Source organism: Oncorhynchus nerka, linkage group LG27 (assembly GCF_034236695.1).
Source record: "Oncorhynchus nerka isolate Pitt River linkage group LG27, Oner_Uvic_2.0, whole genome shotgun sequence".
Taxonomy (NCBI): domain Eukaryota; kingdom Metazoa; phylum Chordata; class Actinopteri; order Salmoniformes; family Salmonidae; genus Oncorhynchus; species Oncorhynchus nerka.
This window is the reverse complement of record NC_088422.1, coordinates 11,259,779-11,280,340: the sequence shown is the minus strand read 5'-3', so window position 1 is coordinate 11,280,340 and position 20,562 is coordinate 11,259,779. Positions and strand designations below refer to the sequence as shown.

At 43.3% G+C, this 20,562-nt stretch overlaps 1 protein-coding gene across 1 annotated transcript in view; it reads right to left on the bottom strand.

The window, feature by feature from the left end:
- The window catches only part of opn4xb (opsin 4xb), a 37,500-nt gene extending 17,535 nt beyond the window's left edge, over nucleotides 1-19,965 (bottom strand). Inside the window, exon 1 of the mRNA XM_029645590.2 lies at nucleotides 19,569-19,965. Coding sequence (XP_029501450.1) covers nucleotides 19,569-19,738 — 170 coding nt within the window. The 5' untranslated portion in view covers nucleotides 19,739-19,965. The remainder of the gene's footprint in view (nucleotides 1-19,568) is intronic.
- Nucleotides 19,966-20,562: the final 597 nt, after the last annotated feature.

Here is a 20,562-nt window from a genome sequence, read left to right as displayed (position 1 = left end):
AAAACTCCTGGAAAATACACACATAATCAACATGTACCCATGAACTATTTACATGAAAATGTACCTTTTAGTTTACTGAAAAAAGGCCTAGTACTGCATTACCTGTAAACAAAGGTGAGTTATCACTAAATATAAAAAGTACAACCAAATGTACATTCATCAGATATAGTCAACTTTGTAACTACAATTCAGGGATGGCCACAATTGCTCTTGACAAGCTACAGGTTTATGCAGGCTTTTTTGTTCAAGCCCAGTTCGTGGTCTCGATGAACAGTTGAGGTCTGGATGAACAGCTGAGATCTCGATGAACAGCTGAGGCCTGGATGAACAGCTGAGGTCTCGATAAACAGCTGAGGCCCGGATGAACAGCTGAGGCCCGGATGAACAGCTGAGGCCTGGATGAACAGCTGAGGCCCGGATGAACAGCTGAGGTCTGGATGAACAGCTGAGGCCCGGATGAACAGCTGAGGTCTGGATGAACAGCTGAGGTCTGGATGAACAGCTGAGGCCCGGATGAACAGCTGAGGTCTGGATGAACAGCTGAGGTCTGGATGAACAGCTGAGGTCTGAATGAACAGCTGAGGCCCGGATGAACAGCTGAGGTCTGGATGAACAGCTGAGGCCCGGATGAACAGCTGAGGTCTGGATGAACAGCTGAGGCCCGGATGAACAGCTGAGGTCTGAATGAACAGCTGAGGTCTGAATGAACAGCTGAGGTCTGGATGAACAGCTGAGATCTCGATGAACAGCTGAGGCCTGGATGAACAGCTGAGGTCTGGATGAATAGCTGAGGTCTGGATGAACAGCTGAGGCCCGGATGAACAGCTGAGGTCTGGATGAACAGCTGAGGTCTGGATGAACAGCTGAGGCCCGGATGAACAGCTGAGGTCTGGATGAACAGCTGAGGTCTGGATGAACAGCTGAGGTCTGGATGAACAGCTAAGGTCTGGATGAACAGCTGAGGTCTGGATGAACAGCTGAGGCCCGGATGAACAGCTGAGGTCTGAATGAACAGCTGAGGTCTGGATGAACAGCTGAGGTCTGGATGAACAGCTGAGGTCTGGATGAACAGTTGAGGTCTGGATGAACAGCTGAGGTCTCGATGAACAGCTGAGGTCTCGATGAACAGCTGAGGCCCGGATGAACAGCTGAGGCCTCGATGAACAGCTGAGGCCTGGATGAACAGCTGAGGCCCGGATGAACAGCTGAGGCCCGGATGACCAGCTGAGCCCGGATGACCAGCTGAGGCCTCGATGAACAGCTGAGGCCCGGATGAACAGCTGAGGCCTCGATGAACAGCTGAGGCCTCGATGAACAGCTGAGGCCTGGATGAACAGCTGAGGTCTGGATGAACAGCTGAGGCCCGGATGAACAGCTGCGGTCTGGATGAACAGCTGAGGCCCGGATGAACAGCTGAGGTCTCGATGAACAGCTGAGATCTCGATGAAAAGCTGAGTGGTAGAATCAGGTGTGGTAGCACTGGGTTTGAACAGAAAAGTGTGAATAACGCTGTGGATCATCAAGAGCAATTTTGATAACTCCTGATACAAACACTGCTACAAATGACAAACTGTTGACAAACGCCCGTTGAGAAACGCCTGTAAAATACAGTCATTGGACAAGCGCAAAATAATTATAGACATATTTACAAATCTGAAACTGGATAGGTGTTCTAAATTCTTGAATACAAAACTTCAGCTACAAATGTCCTAAGTAATGCTGTACACAGCTGTCCAATTCCAGTAAAATAATTGTCTTCATTAATAAATGGCAGTAAACAGTAAATATGAAAACAGGTGGGAGTACTCACAGATTTGGAACAGAACATTTATTTTAACTATTGATAGTGTGCGAAGTACCATGAGCGTGCATTTGAATTGGCATAAGTTGTTTGTCAGTTCCACATGGGCCAGCTTGCATTTCTCTGTGACAGGCGCACGCCCTCAATCCGTCACTCTGACATATAGCACAGTGTCCCTGGGCAGTACTGTAGGGACGGCGTGCATCTCACGGATGAGAGCAACGACCTCTTTCTTCCTTGAGGGTCTGAGAGCTGGTCTCTCCTTCGTTCTAGGAAGATGTGCACAGTAAAACACACCACCACACTCACTGCCACTTGGCTGCCACTCCATGAACCCAAAGGTTATTTTTATAAATACAAAATAAGCACTGTGTGTCAAAACTACACACTAAAGAGAATGGTCAAAATGTACCCTCCTTCAGTTCCGAAGGCAGTGACACTGACCATTAAACTACGAACCTTGTTATAAACATGTCAACTTGTCAACACACTATTTAACTGGACAATCTGGTGATGACAGAAAGCTTTCGTTGCACAGTTTTTGTTGTTAATTCACTCAGTACTGATTGAATGTTTATTTATCTTGTTTGGTTAAAAATAAATCGTCTGAAACAGTTGATGTGTTGAAAACAATCTCATTTACAGTGCATTCGGAAAGTATTCAGACCCCCTGACTTTTCCCACATTTTTTGTTACGTTACAGTCTTATTCTAAAATGGATTAAATAAAACCTTTTCTTCATCAATCTACACACAATACCCCATAATGACAAAGTGACAACAAGGTTTTAGAAGTTTTAGCAAATGTATATAAAAAAAATACAGAAATAACTTATTCACATAAGTATTCAAACCCTTTGCTATGAGACTCGAAATTGAGCTCAGGTGCATCCTGTTTCCATTGAGCATCCTTGAGATGTTTCTACAACTTGATTGGAGTCCACCTGTGGTAAATTCAATTGATTGGACATGATTTGGAAAAGCACACACCTGTCTATATAAGGTCCCACAGTTGACAGTGCATGTCAGAGCAAAAACCAAGCCATGAGGTCGAAGGCATTGTCCGTGGAGCTCCAAGACGGGATTGTGTCTAGGCACAGATCTTGAGAAGGGTACAAAAACATGTATTCAACATTGAAGGTCCCCGAGAACACAGTGGCCTCTGTCATCCTTAAATGGATGAAGTTTGGAACCACCAAGACTCATCCTAGACCTGGCCGCCTGGCCAAACTGAGCAATCAGGGGAGAACGTACTTGGTCAGTGAGGTGACCAACAACCCAATTGTCACTCTGACAGAGCTCCAGAGTTCCTCTGTGGAGATGGGAGAACCTTCCAGAGGACAGTCATCTCTGCAGCACTCCTCCAAATCAGGCCTTTATGGTAGAGTGGCCAGATGAAAGCCACTCCTCATGAAGAGGCACATGACAGCTGCTTGGGGTTTGCCAAAAGACACCTAAAGACTCTCAGACCACACCATGAGAAACAAGATTCTCTGGTCTGATGAAACCAAGATTGAACTTATTGGTCTGAATGCCAAGCGTCACATCTGGAGGAAACCTGGCACCATCCCTATGGTGAAGCATGGTGGTGGTGGCAGCATCATGCTGTGGGGATGTTTTTCAGCGTCAGGGACTAGGAGACTAGTCAGGATCAAAGGAAAGATGAGTGGAGCAAGAGGAAAACCTGCTCCAGAGCGCTCAGGACCTCAGACTGGGGCGAAGATTCACCTTCCAACAGGACAACAACCGTAAGCACACAGCCAGGACAATGCAGGAGTGGCTTTGGGACAAGTCTCTGAATGTCCTTGAGTGGCCCAGCAAGAGCCCGGACTTGAACCTGATTGAACGTCTCTGGAGATACCTGAAAATAGCTGTGCAGTGACTCTCCCCATCCAACCTGACAGGTTTTGAGAGGCTCTGCAGAGAAAAATGAGAGAATCTCCCCAAATACAGGTCTGTCAAGCTTGTAGCGTCATACCCAAGAAGACTCAAGTCTATAATCACTGCCAAAGGTGCTTCAACAAAGTACTGAGTAATGGGACTGAATACTTATGTAAATGGGATATTTCAGTTGTTTATTTTTATTACATTAGGAAAAATGGCAAAAGAATGTCTGTTTCTGCATTGTCATTATGTGGTATTGTATGTAAATTGATGAAGGAAAAAAACTATATAATCAATTTAAGAATAAGACTGTAGAGTAACAAAATGTGGAAAAAGTCAAGGGGTCTGAATACTTTCCGAATGCACTGAATACAGTTAGGCCATTTATAGAGTTAGTTCTAACCAAGTTAGCAAGCATGGCATTGTATTTGGACTGTACACAGGTTCAGTTGAACTAGCAAGCAATGATGCTACTAATGTGGATGGCAAATTCCATTTTTTTTGAAGACACTGAAATGTAACTTGACACTTTTGATCAGTCAGCGCAAATTTGGATTATAATGACGGAGTAGCTAACATTAGATTAGCAATTGTTTAATTAATTATCTTTAGTCTCCTGGTGGAGAGAGGGCTCTATTGCAACATAGCATCCAGATCACAGTGATGGGTCAGTGATCTAGCATTAGTAATAGATCTTAAAGCACCGTGATACACTGTGTCCAGAGTTTGAGGTACTTGAGGCCTGCATATAGACAATATCACCATAATCCAGCACTGATTTTTTTTTAAGTGCTTTGAACAAGACATTTTCTGACTAACATTGAAAAGTAAGATTTGTTCCTGAAACCCAAACCCAATAGAAATCCAATTCAACTTCAGTTTCTTGGTCAAGTTATCAATATGCTGTTTAAAATTCAACTTTTCATCTAACCAAATCCCAAGATACTTATAGGACGTCATCCTATCAATTTGCTGGCCTTTTATAGTTCAAATCTGCACGTGACTCCATCTGTTTTTTCAGGGAAGAGAAAACCATCATCTTTGTTTTCCTTTCATTAAAGCACACGTTTCAATTGGAAAAGCTGCCTTTGAATAACATCAAAGGCCAACTGAAACAATGCCCATTGCATGATGTATTATAAATTAGCAGCGTGGCAGATTCCCACAGTTTGGTGTTGACTATGAACTTTACTTAGCTAGGTAGCTAGCTAGCTATGCTTTGTGGAAGAAGGTAGGATGTAAGTTATTGTTGAGTCGCTATACACAAATATTCCACATGAAGGCGGTATTTAAGTCATGGAACATTTTCTACTGCAACGTGACCCTAATGAACTACCGTCCATGCATGCATTATAACATTAGCTGAAATAGTACTCACACACAACTACTTAATGTTTCTAAATGATTTCTTTATTCAGACAAAGGGTACTGCTATGGGATCCCCCATGGCTCCTAACTATGCTAATGTGTATGTGGGTTACATGGAGAAACAGTCCATTCTCAATCGTCTCAAAAATATTTTCCTGCCTAACATTTATTATTTGGAGTTGGTACATGAATGATATTTTTGTTCTATGGAGGGGTGATGCAAAACAACTCCAGGCGTTCCATGCTTTTACTAACTCTTGTTCTGAGCACCTGAGATTTACTATGCAATCTGACACGTCAAATCAGTTTCCTTGATCTTATGATCTTGTGTTAGGATAATGTTCAATGCACTGATCTTTACAGGATCTGTCGCCCACTTCCTTTGAAAAACAGTTTGCCCTACAGCCAATTCTGTCGAATCGAAGGAATTTGCATTCAAGTAGAGGGGGTACACAGATGGTCATATTAGTACTGCCATTGATCAAATCCAAAACAAATTGAGACATGATGTCTTTCAAGGACAGTCGCGCAAAAAGAAGCATTATTGTGTTCTTACTACCCCCAATTAAAAGTGCTCTGAACAAATTAAGGGAATCGTTGGCACATTCTAAGATCCGATGACAGTATCGGCAATGCGTTTTCGGACCCTCCCTTGGTCGTATTCTTGCGGCGCAGAAGCTTACAGATGGTAGGCAATTAAGGTCACAGTTATGAAAACGTAGGACACTAAAGAGGCCTTTCTACCTACTCTGAAAAACACCAAAAGAAGCATGCCCAGGGTCCCTGCTCATCTGCGTGAACGTTGCCTTAGGCATGCTGCAAGGAGGCATGAGGACTGCAGATATGGCCAGGGCAATACATTTCAAATGTCCGTACTGTGAGATGCCTAAGACAGCGCTACAGGGAGACAGGACGGACAGCTGATAGAACCCTGACCTGTTCACCGGACGTGCTACCTGTCCAAGACCTGCTGTTTTCAACTCTCTAGAGACAGCAGTAGCGGTAGAGATACTCTGAATGATCGGCTATGAAAAGCCAACTGACATTTACTACTGAGGTGCTGACCTGTTGCACCCTCAACAACCACTGTGATTATTATTATTTGACCCTGCTGGTAATCTATGAACATTTGAACTTCTTGGCCATGTTCTGTCATAATCTTCACCCGGCATAGCCAGAAGAGGACTGGCCACCCCTCATAGCCTGGTTCCTCTCTAGGTTTCTTCCTAGGTTCTGGCCTTTCTAGGGAGTTTTTCCTAGCCACCGTGCTTCTACACCTGCATTGCTTGCTGTTTGGGGTTTTAGACTGAGTTTCTGTACAGCACTTTGTGACAGCTGATCAGCTGAAGTAAGAAGGGCTTTATAAATAAATACATTTCATTGATTGATCATCCTCGCAGTGGCAGACCATGAGTAACAACACCTGCACAGGATCGGTACATCCAAACATCACAGCTGCGGGACAGGTACAGGATGGCAACAACAACTGCCCGAGTTACACCAGGAACGCACAATCCCTCCATCAGTGTTCAGACTGTCCGCAATAGGCTGAGAGAGGCTGAGAGGCTGGACTGAGGGCTTGTTGGCCTGTTGTAAGGCAGGTCCTCACCAGATATCACCGGCAACAACGTCGCCTATGGGCGCAAACCTAACGTCGTTGGACCAGACAGGACAGGCAAAAAGTGCTCTTCACTGTCGAGTCGCGGTTTTGTCTCACCAGGGGTGATGGTCGGATTCGCGTTTATCGTCGAAGGAATGAGCGTTACACCGAGGCCTGTACTCTGGAGCGGGATTGATTTGGAGGTGGAGGGTCCATCATGGTCTGGGGCGGTGTGTCACAGCATCATCGGACTGAGCTTGTTGTCATTGCAGGCAATCTCAATGCTGTGCGTTACAGGGAAGACATCCTCCTCCCTCGTGGTACCCTTCCTGCAGGCTCATCCTGACATGACCCTCCAGCATGACAATGCCACCAGCCATACTGCTCATTCTGTGCGTGATTTCCTGCAAGACAGGAATGTCAGTGTTCTGCCATGGCCAGCGAAGAGCCCGGATCTCAATCCCATTGAGGACGTCTGGGACCTGTTGGATCGGAGGGTGAGGGCTATTCCCTCCAGAAATGTTTGGGAACTTGCAGGTGCCTTGGTGGAAGAGTGGGGTAAAATCTCACAACAAGAACTGACAAATCTCGTGCAATTCATGAGGAGGAGATGCACTGCAGTACTTAATGCAGCTGGTGGCCACACCAGATACTGACTGTTACTTTTGATTTTCACCCCCCTACCCCCCTTTGTTCAGGGACACATTATTCCATTTTTGTTAGTCGCACATCTGTGGAACTTGCTCAGTTTATGTCTCAGTTGTTAAATCTTATGTTGAATATGTTCATACAAATATTTACACATGTTAAGTTTGCTGAAAATTAACGCAGTTGACAGTGAGAGGACGATTCTTTTTTTATATATAAAATATAGCTAGCTAGCCAACATTTAACTCTGATCTGACTGGTATCTTATTCTATCTATCAAATGTATGTAGTTCTGTCCTTGAGCTGTTCTTGTTTAATGATGTTCTGTATTATGTTTCATGTTTTGTCTGGACCCCCGGAAGAGTAGCTGCTGCTTTTGCAACAGCTAATGGAGATCCTAATAAAATACCAGTATCTGTGGTGTATCATTACGTTAGCTAGTTGGCTAACATTACAGCTGCTGGGTACCTAACGTTAGCCAATCAAAACAAAACCACATTCAGGTCACTAACAACAACTAACCCATTTTTCAAGTTGGACAATTATCTGTATGCATTTATTGATTAACCTCAGCTTGAGAACCAACATATAGCTATCTATAGTAGCCTAGGTTTGTCCTGAACCACTTCCTATCATGGCTGGCTGCTGCCTGGATGGTGTTGTTGAGTTGCTGGCCCGGTTTGACAGAACTCTGAGATTCAGTTGAAAAGAGATGTTAGCATTGTCAAATGCTGCAAAAAGGTAGCACATCGTTGGTTCTTAATGCATGTCAAATTTAGTAAATTCATCATTTTTTTATTCCAATGATCACTTTATGGACGCTATGGTCTCATTTTAATCTGACGTCTACAATTTGAGCTAGCTAGCCACAAGTAATACTCTTAAAACTCAACTGCTAACCACCCTGTTAAAAAACCTGGTATGTTGTTTTCGGTAAAAGACGGACAGCGCGTGACGAGAGGCTGGGAGTGCATTAAATCAGAGATCCATATAAAGATGGGCCCTTATTCAATAAATTTGCTCATTATGTGTGGCTGAGATCATTCAAAAACATTGTTGTTATTGTCGTTGTGTAAGAATGTAATACAATGTGAGGGCCTACATTTGGACATCCACTCAACAAGCACTGGTTGAGCTTGAGGTGGCTAAAATCTTTTCACATGATCACCCCGTCCCTTAATACATCCCCTACTCTCTGATTAATGGGTCACTATAAGTCTTAAATCTCCAAGGACATTTTTATTATATATATATATATTTAAAAATTGTATCAATTTATAAAATATGTATTATAGGCACGACAATAGCTGTTGGTTGAAGCTAACTGTTAAATTCAAATCGCCCTACCATGATATCTAAGCCAATATGACACTAAACTCTATGAAAATTTGGCAAATCAACTTGAATGGAGGTACACAACACATGAAAACAGTCTGTCAACGATCCTCATCCACAGTAAAATGTCACCACTCCTACTGCCCCCTTTCTTTTATAGAGTGCATCAAATCAAACTTTATTTGTCACATGCGCCGAATACAATGTGTAAATCTTACCGTGAAATGCTTACTTACAAGCCCTTTTAACCAACAGTGCAGTTCAAGAAGAGTTATGAAAAAATATTTACCAAATAAAGTCAAGTTTAAAAAAAAGATTAAAAAGTAACACAATAAAATAACAATAACGAGGCTATATACAGGGGGACCAGTACAGAGTCAGTGTGCGGGGTACAGGTTAGTCGAGGTAATATATACATGTAGGTAGGGGTGAAGTGACTATGCATGGATAATGAACAGATTAGCAGCAGTGTATACGTACGTGACTGTGTTCTGACTTAATGAATGCATGCAGCACCATGTATGGAACAATTGTTCGAAGAGGCCATTTAATCTGGAGGAGGGGCTGAAATATAAAAGCTTTCGGGTAATACCTTCTACCTTGGGACCTGACCTAATTTCAGAAATCAATTAACTTCAATAAAATAATAGACAAGACCAGGGGAAGAGTAGGTCGGCAATACTCTTTCTGGATCAGAGCATAAACTTATCATGCATGACCAACTTTTCTTGACCAAATGTACTAACATGCATGGTCCTTATATCCAGTGGTGGAACAAGTACCCAATTGTTATACCTGAGTAAAAGTAAATATACTTTAATCACTAAAGTGAAAGTCACCCAGTAAAATAGTACTTGAGTAAGTCTAAAAGTATTTAGTTTTAAATCTACTTAAGTTTGAAAAGTAAATGTTAGTGCTAAAAATATATTTAAGTATCAAAAGTAAAAGTATAAATCGTTTCACATTCCTTATATTAAGCAAACCAAACAGCACGATTTTCATGATTTGAACATTTTACGAATAGCCAGGGACACACTCCAACACTCAGAATTTTTTTACAAACGGAGCATTTGTGTTTAGTGAGTCTGCCAGATCAGAAACAGTAGGGATGACCAGGGATGTTCTCTGTTTAGTCAGTCTGCCAGATCAGAAACAGTAGGGATGACCAGGGATGTTCTCTGTTTAGTGAGTCTGCCAGATCAGAAACAGTAGGGATGACCAGGGATGTTCTCTGTTTAGTCAGTCCGCCAGATCAGAAACAGTAGGGATGACCAGGGATGTTCTCTGTTTAGTCAGTCTGCCAGATCAGAAACAGTAGGGATGACCAGGGATGTTCTCTGTTTAGTGAGTCTGCCAGATCAGAAACAGTAGGGATGACCAGGGATGTTCTCTGTTTAGTCAGTCCGCCAGATCAGAAACAGTAGGGATGACCAGGGATGTTCTCTGTTTAGTCAGTCTGCCAGATCAGAAACAGTAGGGATGACCAGGGATGTTCTCTGTTTAGTGAGTCTGCCAGATCAGAAACAGTAGGGATGACCAGGGATGTTCTCTGTTTAGTCAGTCCGCCAGATCAGAAACAGTAGGGATGACCAGGGATGTTCTCTGTTTTCAGTCTGCCAGATCAGAAACAGTAGGGATGACTGTCCAGAGTCTGCCAGAGTAGGGATGACATGTTCTCTGTTTAGTCAGTCTGCCAGATGATGACCAGGGATGTTCTCTGTTTAGTCAGTCTGCCAGATCAGAAACAGTAGGGATGACCAGGGATGTTCTCTGTTTAGTGAGTCTGCCAGATCAGAAACAGTAGGGATGACCAGGGATGTTCTCTGTTTAGTCAGTCTGAGATCAGAAACAGTAGGGATGACCAGGGATGTTCTCTGTTTAGTCAGTCTGCCAGATCAGAAACAGTAGGGATGACCAGGGATGTTCTCTGTTTAGTCAGTCTGCCAGATCAGAAGGAGGGATGACCAGGGATGTTCTCTGTTTAGTCAGTCTGCCAGATCAGAAGCAGTAGGGATGACCAGGGATGTTCTCTGTTTAAGTCTGCCAGATCAGAAGCAGTGGGATGACCAGGGATGTTCTCTGTTTAGTCAGTCTGCCAGATCAGAAACAGTAGGGATGACCAGGGATGTTCTCTGTTTAGTCAGTCTGCCAGATCAGAAGCAGTAGGGATGACCAGGGATGTTCTCTGTTTAGTCAGTCTGCCAGATCAGAAACAGTAGGGATGACCAGGGATGTTCTCTGTTTAGTCAGTCTGCCAGATCAGAAACAGTAGGGATGGGGATGAGTGAGTCTGCAGATCAGGATGTGACCAGGGATGTTCTCTGTTTAGTCAGTCTGCCAGATCAGAAGCAGTAGGGATGACCAGGGATGTTCTCTGTTTAGAGTCTGCCAGATCAGAAACAGTAGGGATGACCAGGGATGTTCTCTGTTTAGTCAGTCTGCCAGATCAGAAGCAGTAGGGATGACCAGGGATGTTCTCTGTTTAGTCAGTCTGCCAGATCAGAAACAGTAGGATGACCAGGGATGTTCTCTGTTTAGTCAGTCTGCCAGATCAGAAACAGTAGGGATGACCAGGGATGTTCTCTGTTTAGTCAGTCTGCCAGATCAGAAACAGTAGGGATGACCAGGGATGTTCTCTGTTTAGTCAGTCTGCCAGATCAGAAGCAGTAGGGATGACCAGGGATGTTCTCTGTTTAGTGAGTCTGCCAGATCAGAAGCAGTAGGGATGACCAGGGATGTTCTCTGTTTAGTCAGTCTGCCAGATCAGAAGCAGTAGGGATGACCAGGGATGTTCTCTGTTTAGTCAGTCTGCCAGATCAGAAGCAGTAGGGATGACCAGGGATGTTCTCTGTTTAGTCAGTCTGCCAGATCAGAAGCAGTAGGGATGACCAGGGATGTTCTCTGTTTAGTGAGTCTGCCAGATCAGAAGCAGTAGGGATGACCAGGGATGTTCTCTGTTTAGTCAGTCTGCCAGATCTGGGATGACCAGGGATGTTCTCTGTTTAGTGAGTCTGCCAGATCAGAAGCAGTAGGGATGACCAGGGATGTTCTCTGTTTAGTGAGTCTGCCAGATCCAGATCAGAAGCAGTAGGGATGACCAGGGATGTTCTCTGTTTAGTGAGTCTGCCAGATCAGAAGCAGTAGGGATGACCAGGGATGTTCTCTGTTTAGTGAGTCTGCCAGATCAGAAGCAGTAGGGATGACCAGGGATGTTCTCTGTTTAGTCAGTCTGCCAGATCAGAAGCAGTAGGGATGACCAGGGATGTTCTCTGTTTAGTGAGTCTGCCAGATCAGAAGCAGTAGGGATGACCAGGGATGTTCTCTGTTTAGTGAGTCTGCCAGATCAGAAGCAGTAGGGATGACCAGGGATGTTCTCTGTTTAGTCAGTCTGCCAGATCAGAAACAGTAGGGATGACCAGGGATGTTCTCTGTTTAGTCAGTCTGCCAGATCAGAAGCAGTAGGGATGACCAGGGATGTTCTCTGTTTAGTCAGTCTGCCAGATCAGAAACAGTAGGGATGACCAGGGATGTTCTCTGTTTAGTCAGTCTGCCAGATCAGAAACAGTAGGGATGACCAGGGATGTTCTCTGTTTAGTGAGTCTGCCAGATCAGAAGCAGTAGGGATGACCAGGGATGTTCTCTGTTTAGTCAGTCTGCCAGATCAGAAGCAGTAGGGATGACCAGGGATGTTCTCTGTTTAGTGAGTCTGCCAGATCAGAAACAGTAGGGATGACCAGGGATGTTCTCTGTTTAGTCAGTCTGCCAGATCAGAAGCAGTAGGGATGACCAGGGATGTTCTCTGTTTAGTCAGTCTGCCAGATCAGAAACAGTAGGGATGACCAGGGATGTTCTCTGTTTAGTCAGTCTGCCAGATCAGAAACAGTAGGGATGACCAGGGATGTTCTCTGTTTAGTCAGTCTGCCAGATCAGAAACAGTAGGGATGACCAGGGATGTTCTCTGTTTAGTCAGTCTGCCAGATCAGAAGCAGTAGGGATGACCAGGGATGTTCTCTGTTTAGTGAGTCTGCCAGATCAGAAGCAGTAGGGATGACCAGGGATGTTCTCTGTTTAGTCAGTCTGCCAGATCAGAAGCAGTAGGGATGACCAGGGATGTTCTCTGTTTAGTCAGTCTGCCAGATCAGAAGCAGTAGGGATGACCAGGGATGTTCTCTGTTTAGTCAGTCTGCCAGATCAGAAGCAGTAGGGATGACCAGGGATGTTCTCTGTTTAGTGAGTCTGCCAGATCAGAAGCAGTAGGGATGACCAGGGATGTTCTCTGTTTAGTCAGTCTGCCAGATCAGAAGCAGTAGGGATGACCAGGGATGTTCTCTGTTTAGTGAGTCTGCCAGATCAGAAGCAGTAGGGATGACCAGGGATGTTCTCTGTTTAGTGAGTCTGCCAGATCAGAAGCAGTAGGGATGACCAGGGATGTTCTCTGTTTAGTGAGTCTGCCAGATCAGAAGCCCAGGGATGTTCTCTGTTTAGTGAGTCTGCCAGATCAGAAGCAGTAGGGATGACCAGGGATGTTCTCTGTTTAGTCAGTCTGCCAGATCAGAAGCAGTAGGGATGACCAGGGATGTTCTCTGTTTAGTGAGTCTGCCAGATCAGAAGCAGTAGGGATGACCAGGGATGTTCTCTGTTTAGTCAGTCTGCCAGATCAGAAACAGTAGGGATGACCAGGGATGTTCTCTGTTTAGTGAGTCTGCCAGATCAGAAGCAGTAGGGATGACCAGGGATGTTCTCTGTTTAGTCAGTCTGCCAGATCAGAAACAGTAGGGATGACCAGGGATGTTCTCTGTTTAGTCAGTCTGCCAGATCAGAAACAGTAGGGATGACCAGGGATGTTCTCTGTTTAGTCAGTCTGCCAGATCAGAAGCAGTAGGGATGACCAGGGATGTTCTCTTGATAAGTGTGTGCATTGGACCATTTTTCTGTCCTGCTAACCATTCAAAATGTAAGTACTTTTGGGTGTCAGGGAAAATGTATGTAGTAAAAAGTACATTACTTTCATTAGGAATGTAGTTGAGTATTTAAAAAAAGAAAATATTTCACCTTTATTTAACCAGGTAGGTCAGTTGAGAACAAGTTCTCATTTACAACTGCGACCTGGCCAAGATAAAGCAAAGCAGTGTGACACAAACAACAACACATGGAGTTACACATGGAATAAACAAACATACAGTCAATAACATAATAGGGGAAAAAATCTATATACAGTGTGTGCAAATGAGGTGAGATTAGGGAGGTAAGGCAATAAATAGGCCATGGTGGCGAAGTAATTACAATTTAGCAATTAAACGCTGGAGTGATAGATGTGCAGAAGATGAATGTGCAAGTAGAGATACTGGGGTGCAAAAGAGCAAAAAATGAATAAATAAATAACAATATGGGGATGAGGTAGTTGGATGGGCTATTTACAGATGGGCTATGTACAGATGCAGTGATCTGAGAGCTGCTCTGACAGCTGATGCTTAAAGTTAGTGAGGGAGATATGAGTCTCCAGCTTCAGTGATCTGGTTTGGCGACGAATATGGCGACGAATATGAAGCGAGGGCCAGCCAACAAGAGCATACAGGTCGCAGTGGTGGGTAGTATATGGGGATTTAGTTACGTAAAGTACAGCTACTCCAAAAAAACTACTTAAACAGTACTTTAAAGTATTTTTACTTAAGTGCTGTACCCCACTGCTTCTAACAAGCAATAGTAGCAATGGCTACCAGACCTGGGTTCAACTACTATTTACTGTATTTAAGGAAGTATTTAGACAACGATTGTTTGAAAAAACTAGTAGTTAAATGTTGGAATGTATTTACAACTACTTCAAGTACTAATACATACTGTTATACATGAACATAAATACATACTGTTAGACATAAACATAAATACATACTGTTAGACATAAACATAAATACATCATGTTATACATAAACCTACACATGTATTTGAACCCAGGTCTGAAATGTATAGCGGATGTTTTATGGGCTTCTGCCATTTTGTGTATTTTTTTGCACTGACCGTAACTTGTTTTTGTACATAATGTTTCCGCCATGGTTTCCTTTGACCAAAAAGAGCTTCTGGACATCAGAACAGCGATCGCTAACATCAATTTGGATGAAGATTTCTACTTCAATGAGGCGGCAGCACAGGACACACTGCTCACACCGGACCAGGCCCTGATCCCCGACACTCGGAAGAGACTGTGACATAAAGGCTGACGTGCGGGTTGATTAAACTACAGCGACGAGTAAATAATCCACCTCTACCCTCTGTTCTATTGGGGAATGTACAATCTCTGGAGAACAAAATGGACGAGCTCCGTTTTGAGACAATCCTATCAACAAGACCTGAAGAACTGCAATATCCTATGTTTCTCTGAAACATGGCTGAGCAGGGACTGAAGCTGTTTTTTCTATGCATTAGCAGGACAGGACGGCAGAGTCGGGTCAATGGGGGTGGTACATGTCTCTCTGTTAACAACAGCTAGTGCACAATCTCTAATATTAAATCTTGAGGTTCTGCTCACCTGAGTTAGAATGCCTCATGATAAGCAGTAGACTATACTATTTACCAAGAGAGTTTTCATCTATAGTATATTTTTCATAACTGTCATCACAAACCGATGATGGCAGTGACCGTACATACATACCCCAAACAGAAGCCATGGATTACAGTCAACATCCGCATTGAGCTAAATGCTAGAGCTGCCCGCTTCCAAGGAGCGGGACACAGATCCGGACGCTTATAAAAAAATCCTGCTACGCCTTCCTGACAAACCATCAAACAGGCAAAGCGTCAATACAGGACTAAGATCAAATATTACCACACAAGCTCTGATGCACAGATTACAATGGGAAACCCAGCCACAAGCTGCCCAGGGACGCAGATATACTAAATGTATTCTATGCTCGATTCGAGAAAACAAAACTGAACCATGGGTGAGAGCACCAGCTGTTCTGGATGACTATGTGATCATGCTCTCCGTAGCCGATGTAAGACAGGTTGACATTCACAGGTTGACATTCACAAGGCCACAGGGCCAGACTAATTACCAGGACATTCACAGGTTGACATAAACAGGTTGACATTCACAAGGCCACAGGGCCAGAATAATTACCAGGACGCATACTCAGAGCATGCGTTGACCAGCTAGCAAGTGTCTTCACTGACATTTTCAACCTCTCCCTGACCCAGTCTGTAATACCTACATGTTTCAGCAGACAACCATAGTCCCTGTGCCCGAGAACACCATGGTAACCTGTCTAAATGATTATATTATTATTATACTTTGAAAGGCTGGTCATGGCTCACATCAAGACCATCATCCCAAACACCCTAGACCCACTTCAATTCACATACTGCCCCAACAGACACTATCTCTATTGCACTCCACTCTGCACGACAATGGTAGTCTGATCACAGACGACGATGAGACAGCCTATATGGTGGAAGTCTGAGACCTGGCAGTGTGGTGCCAGGACAACAACCTCTGCCTCAATGTCAGCAAGACAAAGGAGTTGATCGTGGACTACAGGAAACGGAGGGCCGAGCACACCCCCATTCACATCAATGAGGCTGTAGGGGAGAGCTTTAAGTTTCTCGGTGGCCACATCCTTAAGGACCTATCATGGTCCAAACACACCAACACAGTCGTGAAGAGGGCTCCTCTTCCAGGAGGCTGAAAATATATGGCAAAGCCCTTCAGATCCTCTAAAAGTTCTACAGCTGCACCAGTGAGAGCATCTTGACTGGCTGCATCACCGCTTGATATGGCAACTGCTTGGCTTCCGACCGCAAGGCACTACAGAGGGTAGTGCGTACGGCCCAGTACGTCACTGGGGCCAATCTATCTGCCATCCAGGACCTTTACACCAGGCGGTGTCAGAGAAAGGCCTTTTTTGACTCATCACATATGCTGCTGCTACTGTTTACTATCTGTGACTTTATACCTAGTTATACGTACACACAGTATATCTAATGATGCTGTAAATCTAAAATGAGTCTAGACAGCCTCTTTTTTGTTGTTGTCCCAAAACAATTGGTTCGATTGACACCTGAGTGTAATGAATTAATAAATTACACTAATAAGAAGGTGTTTAATGACAACTTGAATAATTGATCAAGTCTGAAAATGATTGATGAGACTAGTTATAAGAACAGGCCGAAGACTTATAATTCTGGCAATACAGGACAATGACAAGTTGACTACACATTACAAAATGTCTCTGTACATGTACAGTAACATACTGGTAAACAGAGTTGCCAGCTACAGTGTAATTTTGTTTTATAGCAGGGGTGCTTTACTATGTTTTACAGCAGGGGCACTTTACTATGTTTTATAGCAGGGGTACTTTACTATGTTTTATAGCAGGGGTACTTTACTATGTTATACAGCAGGGGTACTTTACTATGTTTTATAGCAGGGGTGCTTTACTATGTTTTATAGCAGGGGTGCTTTACTATGTTTTATAGCAGGGGTACTTTACTGTGTTTTATAGCAGGGGTACTTTACTATGTTTTACAGCAGGGGTACTTTACTATGTTTTATAGCACGGGTACTTTACTATGTTTTACAGCAGGGGCACTTTACTGTGTTTTATAGCAGGGGTACTTTACTATGTTTTATAGCAGGGGTACTTTACTATGTTTTATAGGGGCACTTTACTATGTTTTATAGCAGGGTACTTTACTATGTTTTATAGCAGGGTGCTTTACTATATGTTTTACAGCAGGGATACTTTACTATGTTTTATAGTAGGGGTGCTTTACTATGTTTTATAGCTTTACTATGTTTTATAGCAGGGTTACTTTACTATGTTTTATAGCAGGGTTACTTTACTATGTTTTATAGCAGGGGTACTTTACTATGTTTTATAGCAGGGGTACTTTACTATGTTTTATAGCAGGGGTACTTTACTATGTTTTACAGCAGGGGTGCTTTACTATGTTTTACAGCAGGGGTACTTTACTATGTTTTATAGCAGGGGTCCTTTACTATGTTTTATAGCAGGGGTACTTTACTGTGTTTTACAGCAGGGGTACTTTACTGTGTTTTACAGCAGGGGTACTTTACTATGTTATATAGCAGGGGTACTTTACTATGTTTTATAGCAGGGGTACTTTACTATGTTTTATAGCAGGGGTCCTTTACTATTTTTTATAGCAGGGGTACTTTACTATGTTTTATAGCAGGGGTACTTTACTATGTTATACAGCAGGGGTACTTTACTATGTTTTATAGCAGGGGTACTTCACTATGTTTTATAGCAGGGGTACTTTACTATGTTTTATAGCAGGGGTCCTTTACTATGTTTTATAGCAGGGGTACTTTACTATGTTTTATAGCAGGGGTACTTTACTGTGTTTTACAGCAGGGGTACTTTACTATGTTATATAGCAGGGGTACTTTGCTATGTTTTATAGCAGGGGTACTTTACTATGTTTTATAGCAGGGGTACTTTACTATGTTATACAGCAGGGGTACTTTACTATGTTTTATAGCAGGGGTACTTCACTATGTTTTATAGCAGGGGTACTTTACTATGTTTTATAGCAGGGGTCCTTTACTATGTTTTATAGCAGGGGTACTTTACTATGTTTTATAGCAGGGGTACTTTACTGTGTTTTACAGCAGGGGTACTTTACTATGTTATATAGCAGGGGTACTTTACTATGTTATACAGCAAGAAAACCAGTCCTGTGCTATGCAATGCAGAATATTACTTTGCTCTATAAAGAAAAAATAAACTTGGACAAAGTGTAAACCATAAATATGGTTAGGCATGCTGTTTTTTTTACCCTTAAAATATGTGTTGGGCAGGGAACAAAATGTAAGCCTATTCCCTCTAAAGTCCAGCAATGCAATTTTAAAAATATCCAAGTAACTTACGACAAAATCAAATGCAATAGTCATGTTTATGCCCCGGGATGCTTTTTTCCTCCTTTTTCAGGAACTGTTAACTGTTAACTGGACCTCATCTCTCCTCAGTGAGTTAACGTTGCGTTGGGCATTTTTGGACTTTAAATTCATGATATACAGTATACCCATTGGTTCTTGAAGAATGTAACTTATAAATGCCTCATCTGCTTAGTTCAACTGTCATACCTCATCAGATCACAAAATATAAGCTTGTTTTACCTGAAAGTATATGTCAATGTAAATGTAAACAAACACTGCATATCCTGAAAACATGGTAAAAAAAACTATAGTTTTGATATCATGGATGGTCAGTCCTTGCATCCATAGTTCTGTCTATGAATCTGAGAGTGGTTACATTTCTTCAGCCCTATTCCTCAGGTTTTTACCAAAACAGAGGCGTGGTGCCGCATCGTTCTTGTTTGAACTGCAGATTGCCTCTTTAAGCTTCCATAAATGGAGCACAGAGAGCAGCTGTGGCTACAGGCTAATGGAGTGCACAAACAACTGCATTTCAGTCAGCAGCCAGAGCTTATCGTGCTGAATTTTCTTTATTTAGGTCCTGTCCCCAGGAGTAGAATTCAAATAGATTTTCTAAATTCGGCATCATATGGAAAATCATTAGACAGCACATCACACTGCACGCACCATTATCTTGCACTACCTGTTGCATATCCCATATTGCAATGTTCATTCAGTCCCTTCCATTCCTTGAAAATGACCACATTTGGCTCCCATCCTCTCACTTTGGTAACATCAATAGAAATGAACAAGACCACTGAGGCCAAATCAATTCTAACTAACAGAGAAGGAAGTAAATATCACACAATGTTGACAAACAATACCCCGTGGAAATGTAAATTAACTTTGAAAGAGCTCCAAATAATATTTCATTGAATTTGATAGAACAAAAAAAAAAAGACCACAGCATTGTATTCTCCTCATTCATGATAGACTCTCTGAGCGACTGTAAAACTGTAACAAATCATCCCCCATGCTTTCCCTCAGCCAGTCACTAACCTCCAGAAAGCGAACATGACCAATGCGTTCCCAGTCACCCCCAGTGTTCCAATGATACACACGAAGAAGGCCACGATGTAGTGGACATGGTCTGGGACGTCCACCTTCTTGAAGAAGCTGTGCTGGACTTGATGCTGCTCCTCCATGTTGCACGCCTGGCCCTGGACCATAGGGGTACCAGCATCTGTCCAGTCCGCTCCAACGTTCCCCAGCTCCCTCTCGCTGGCTCTAGTCGCACTCTCTCTCTCCCTCTCTCAAACTCCCCCTTCTATTTTTCTGTATCTCTCTCTCTCTCACACACACAACCACTCTTTGTCTCCATCTGTCTCTCTATCTCAGTCCCTTCCCTCTTTCTCATCTTTCTCTCTCTCTCTCGCTCTCTCTGTCTTTCTCTCTCTCCAAGCCACCTCATGCAAAGCAGATTCAGTCCCATCACTGTGTGCGATTATGTCAGACCCATAATGTCATCCACCAGCTACAGGCAGCAGGCAGGCAGCAGTAGCCCGGACACAGACAGGCAACAACCCTAACCCTAGCCCAACAACCCTAACCCTAGCCCAACAACCCTAACCCTAGCCCAACAACCCTAACCCTAGCCCAACAACCCTAACCGTAGCCCAACAACCCTAACCCAATGCCCCTAACCCTATCCCAATAACCCTAGCCCAATGACCCTAAACGTAGCCCAACAACCCTAACCATAGCCCAACAACCCTAGCCCAATGCCCCTAACCATAGCCCAACCACCCTAAGCCAATGACAGTAAACCTAGCTTTTTGTGCGACCTGACCAAATTCACATACACATTTGAGTTATAGATCTGGCATTCTCATTGAAAGCAAGTCTAGGAAGCGGTTGATCTGTTCTATGTGCACTTCCTGTTCTAAGTTTTTGCATCTTTTACTTTCGGTTTTGTACACCAGCTTTAAACAGCTGGGAATACAATATTTATGGTTATGGAAAAGGTATTTCACAGCAGTTTCGATTGTACATA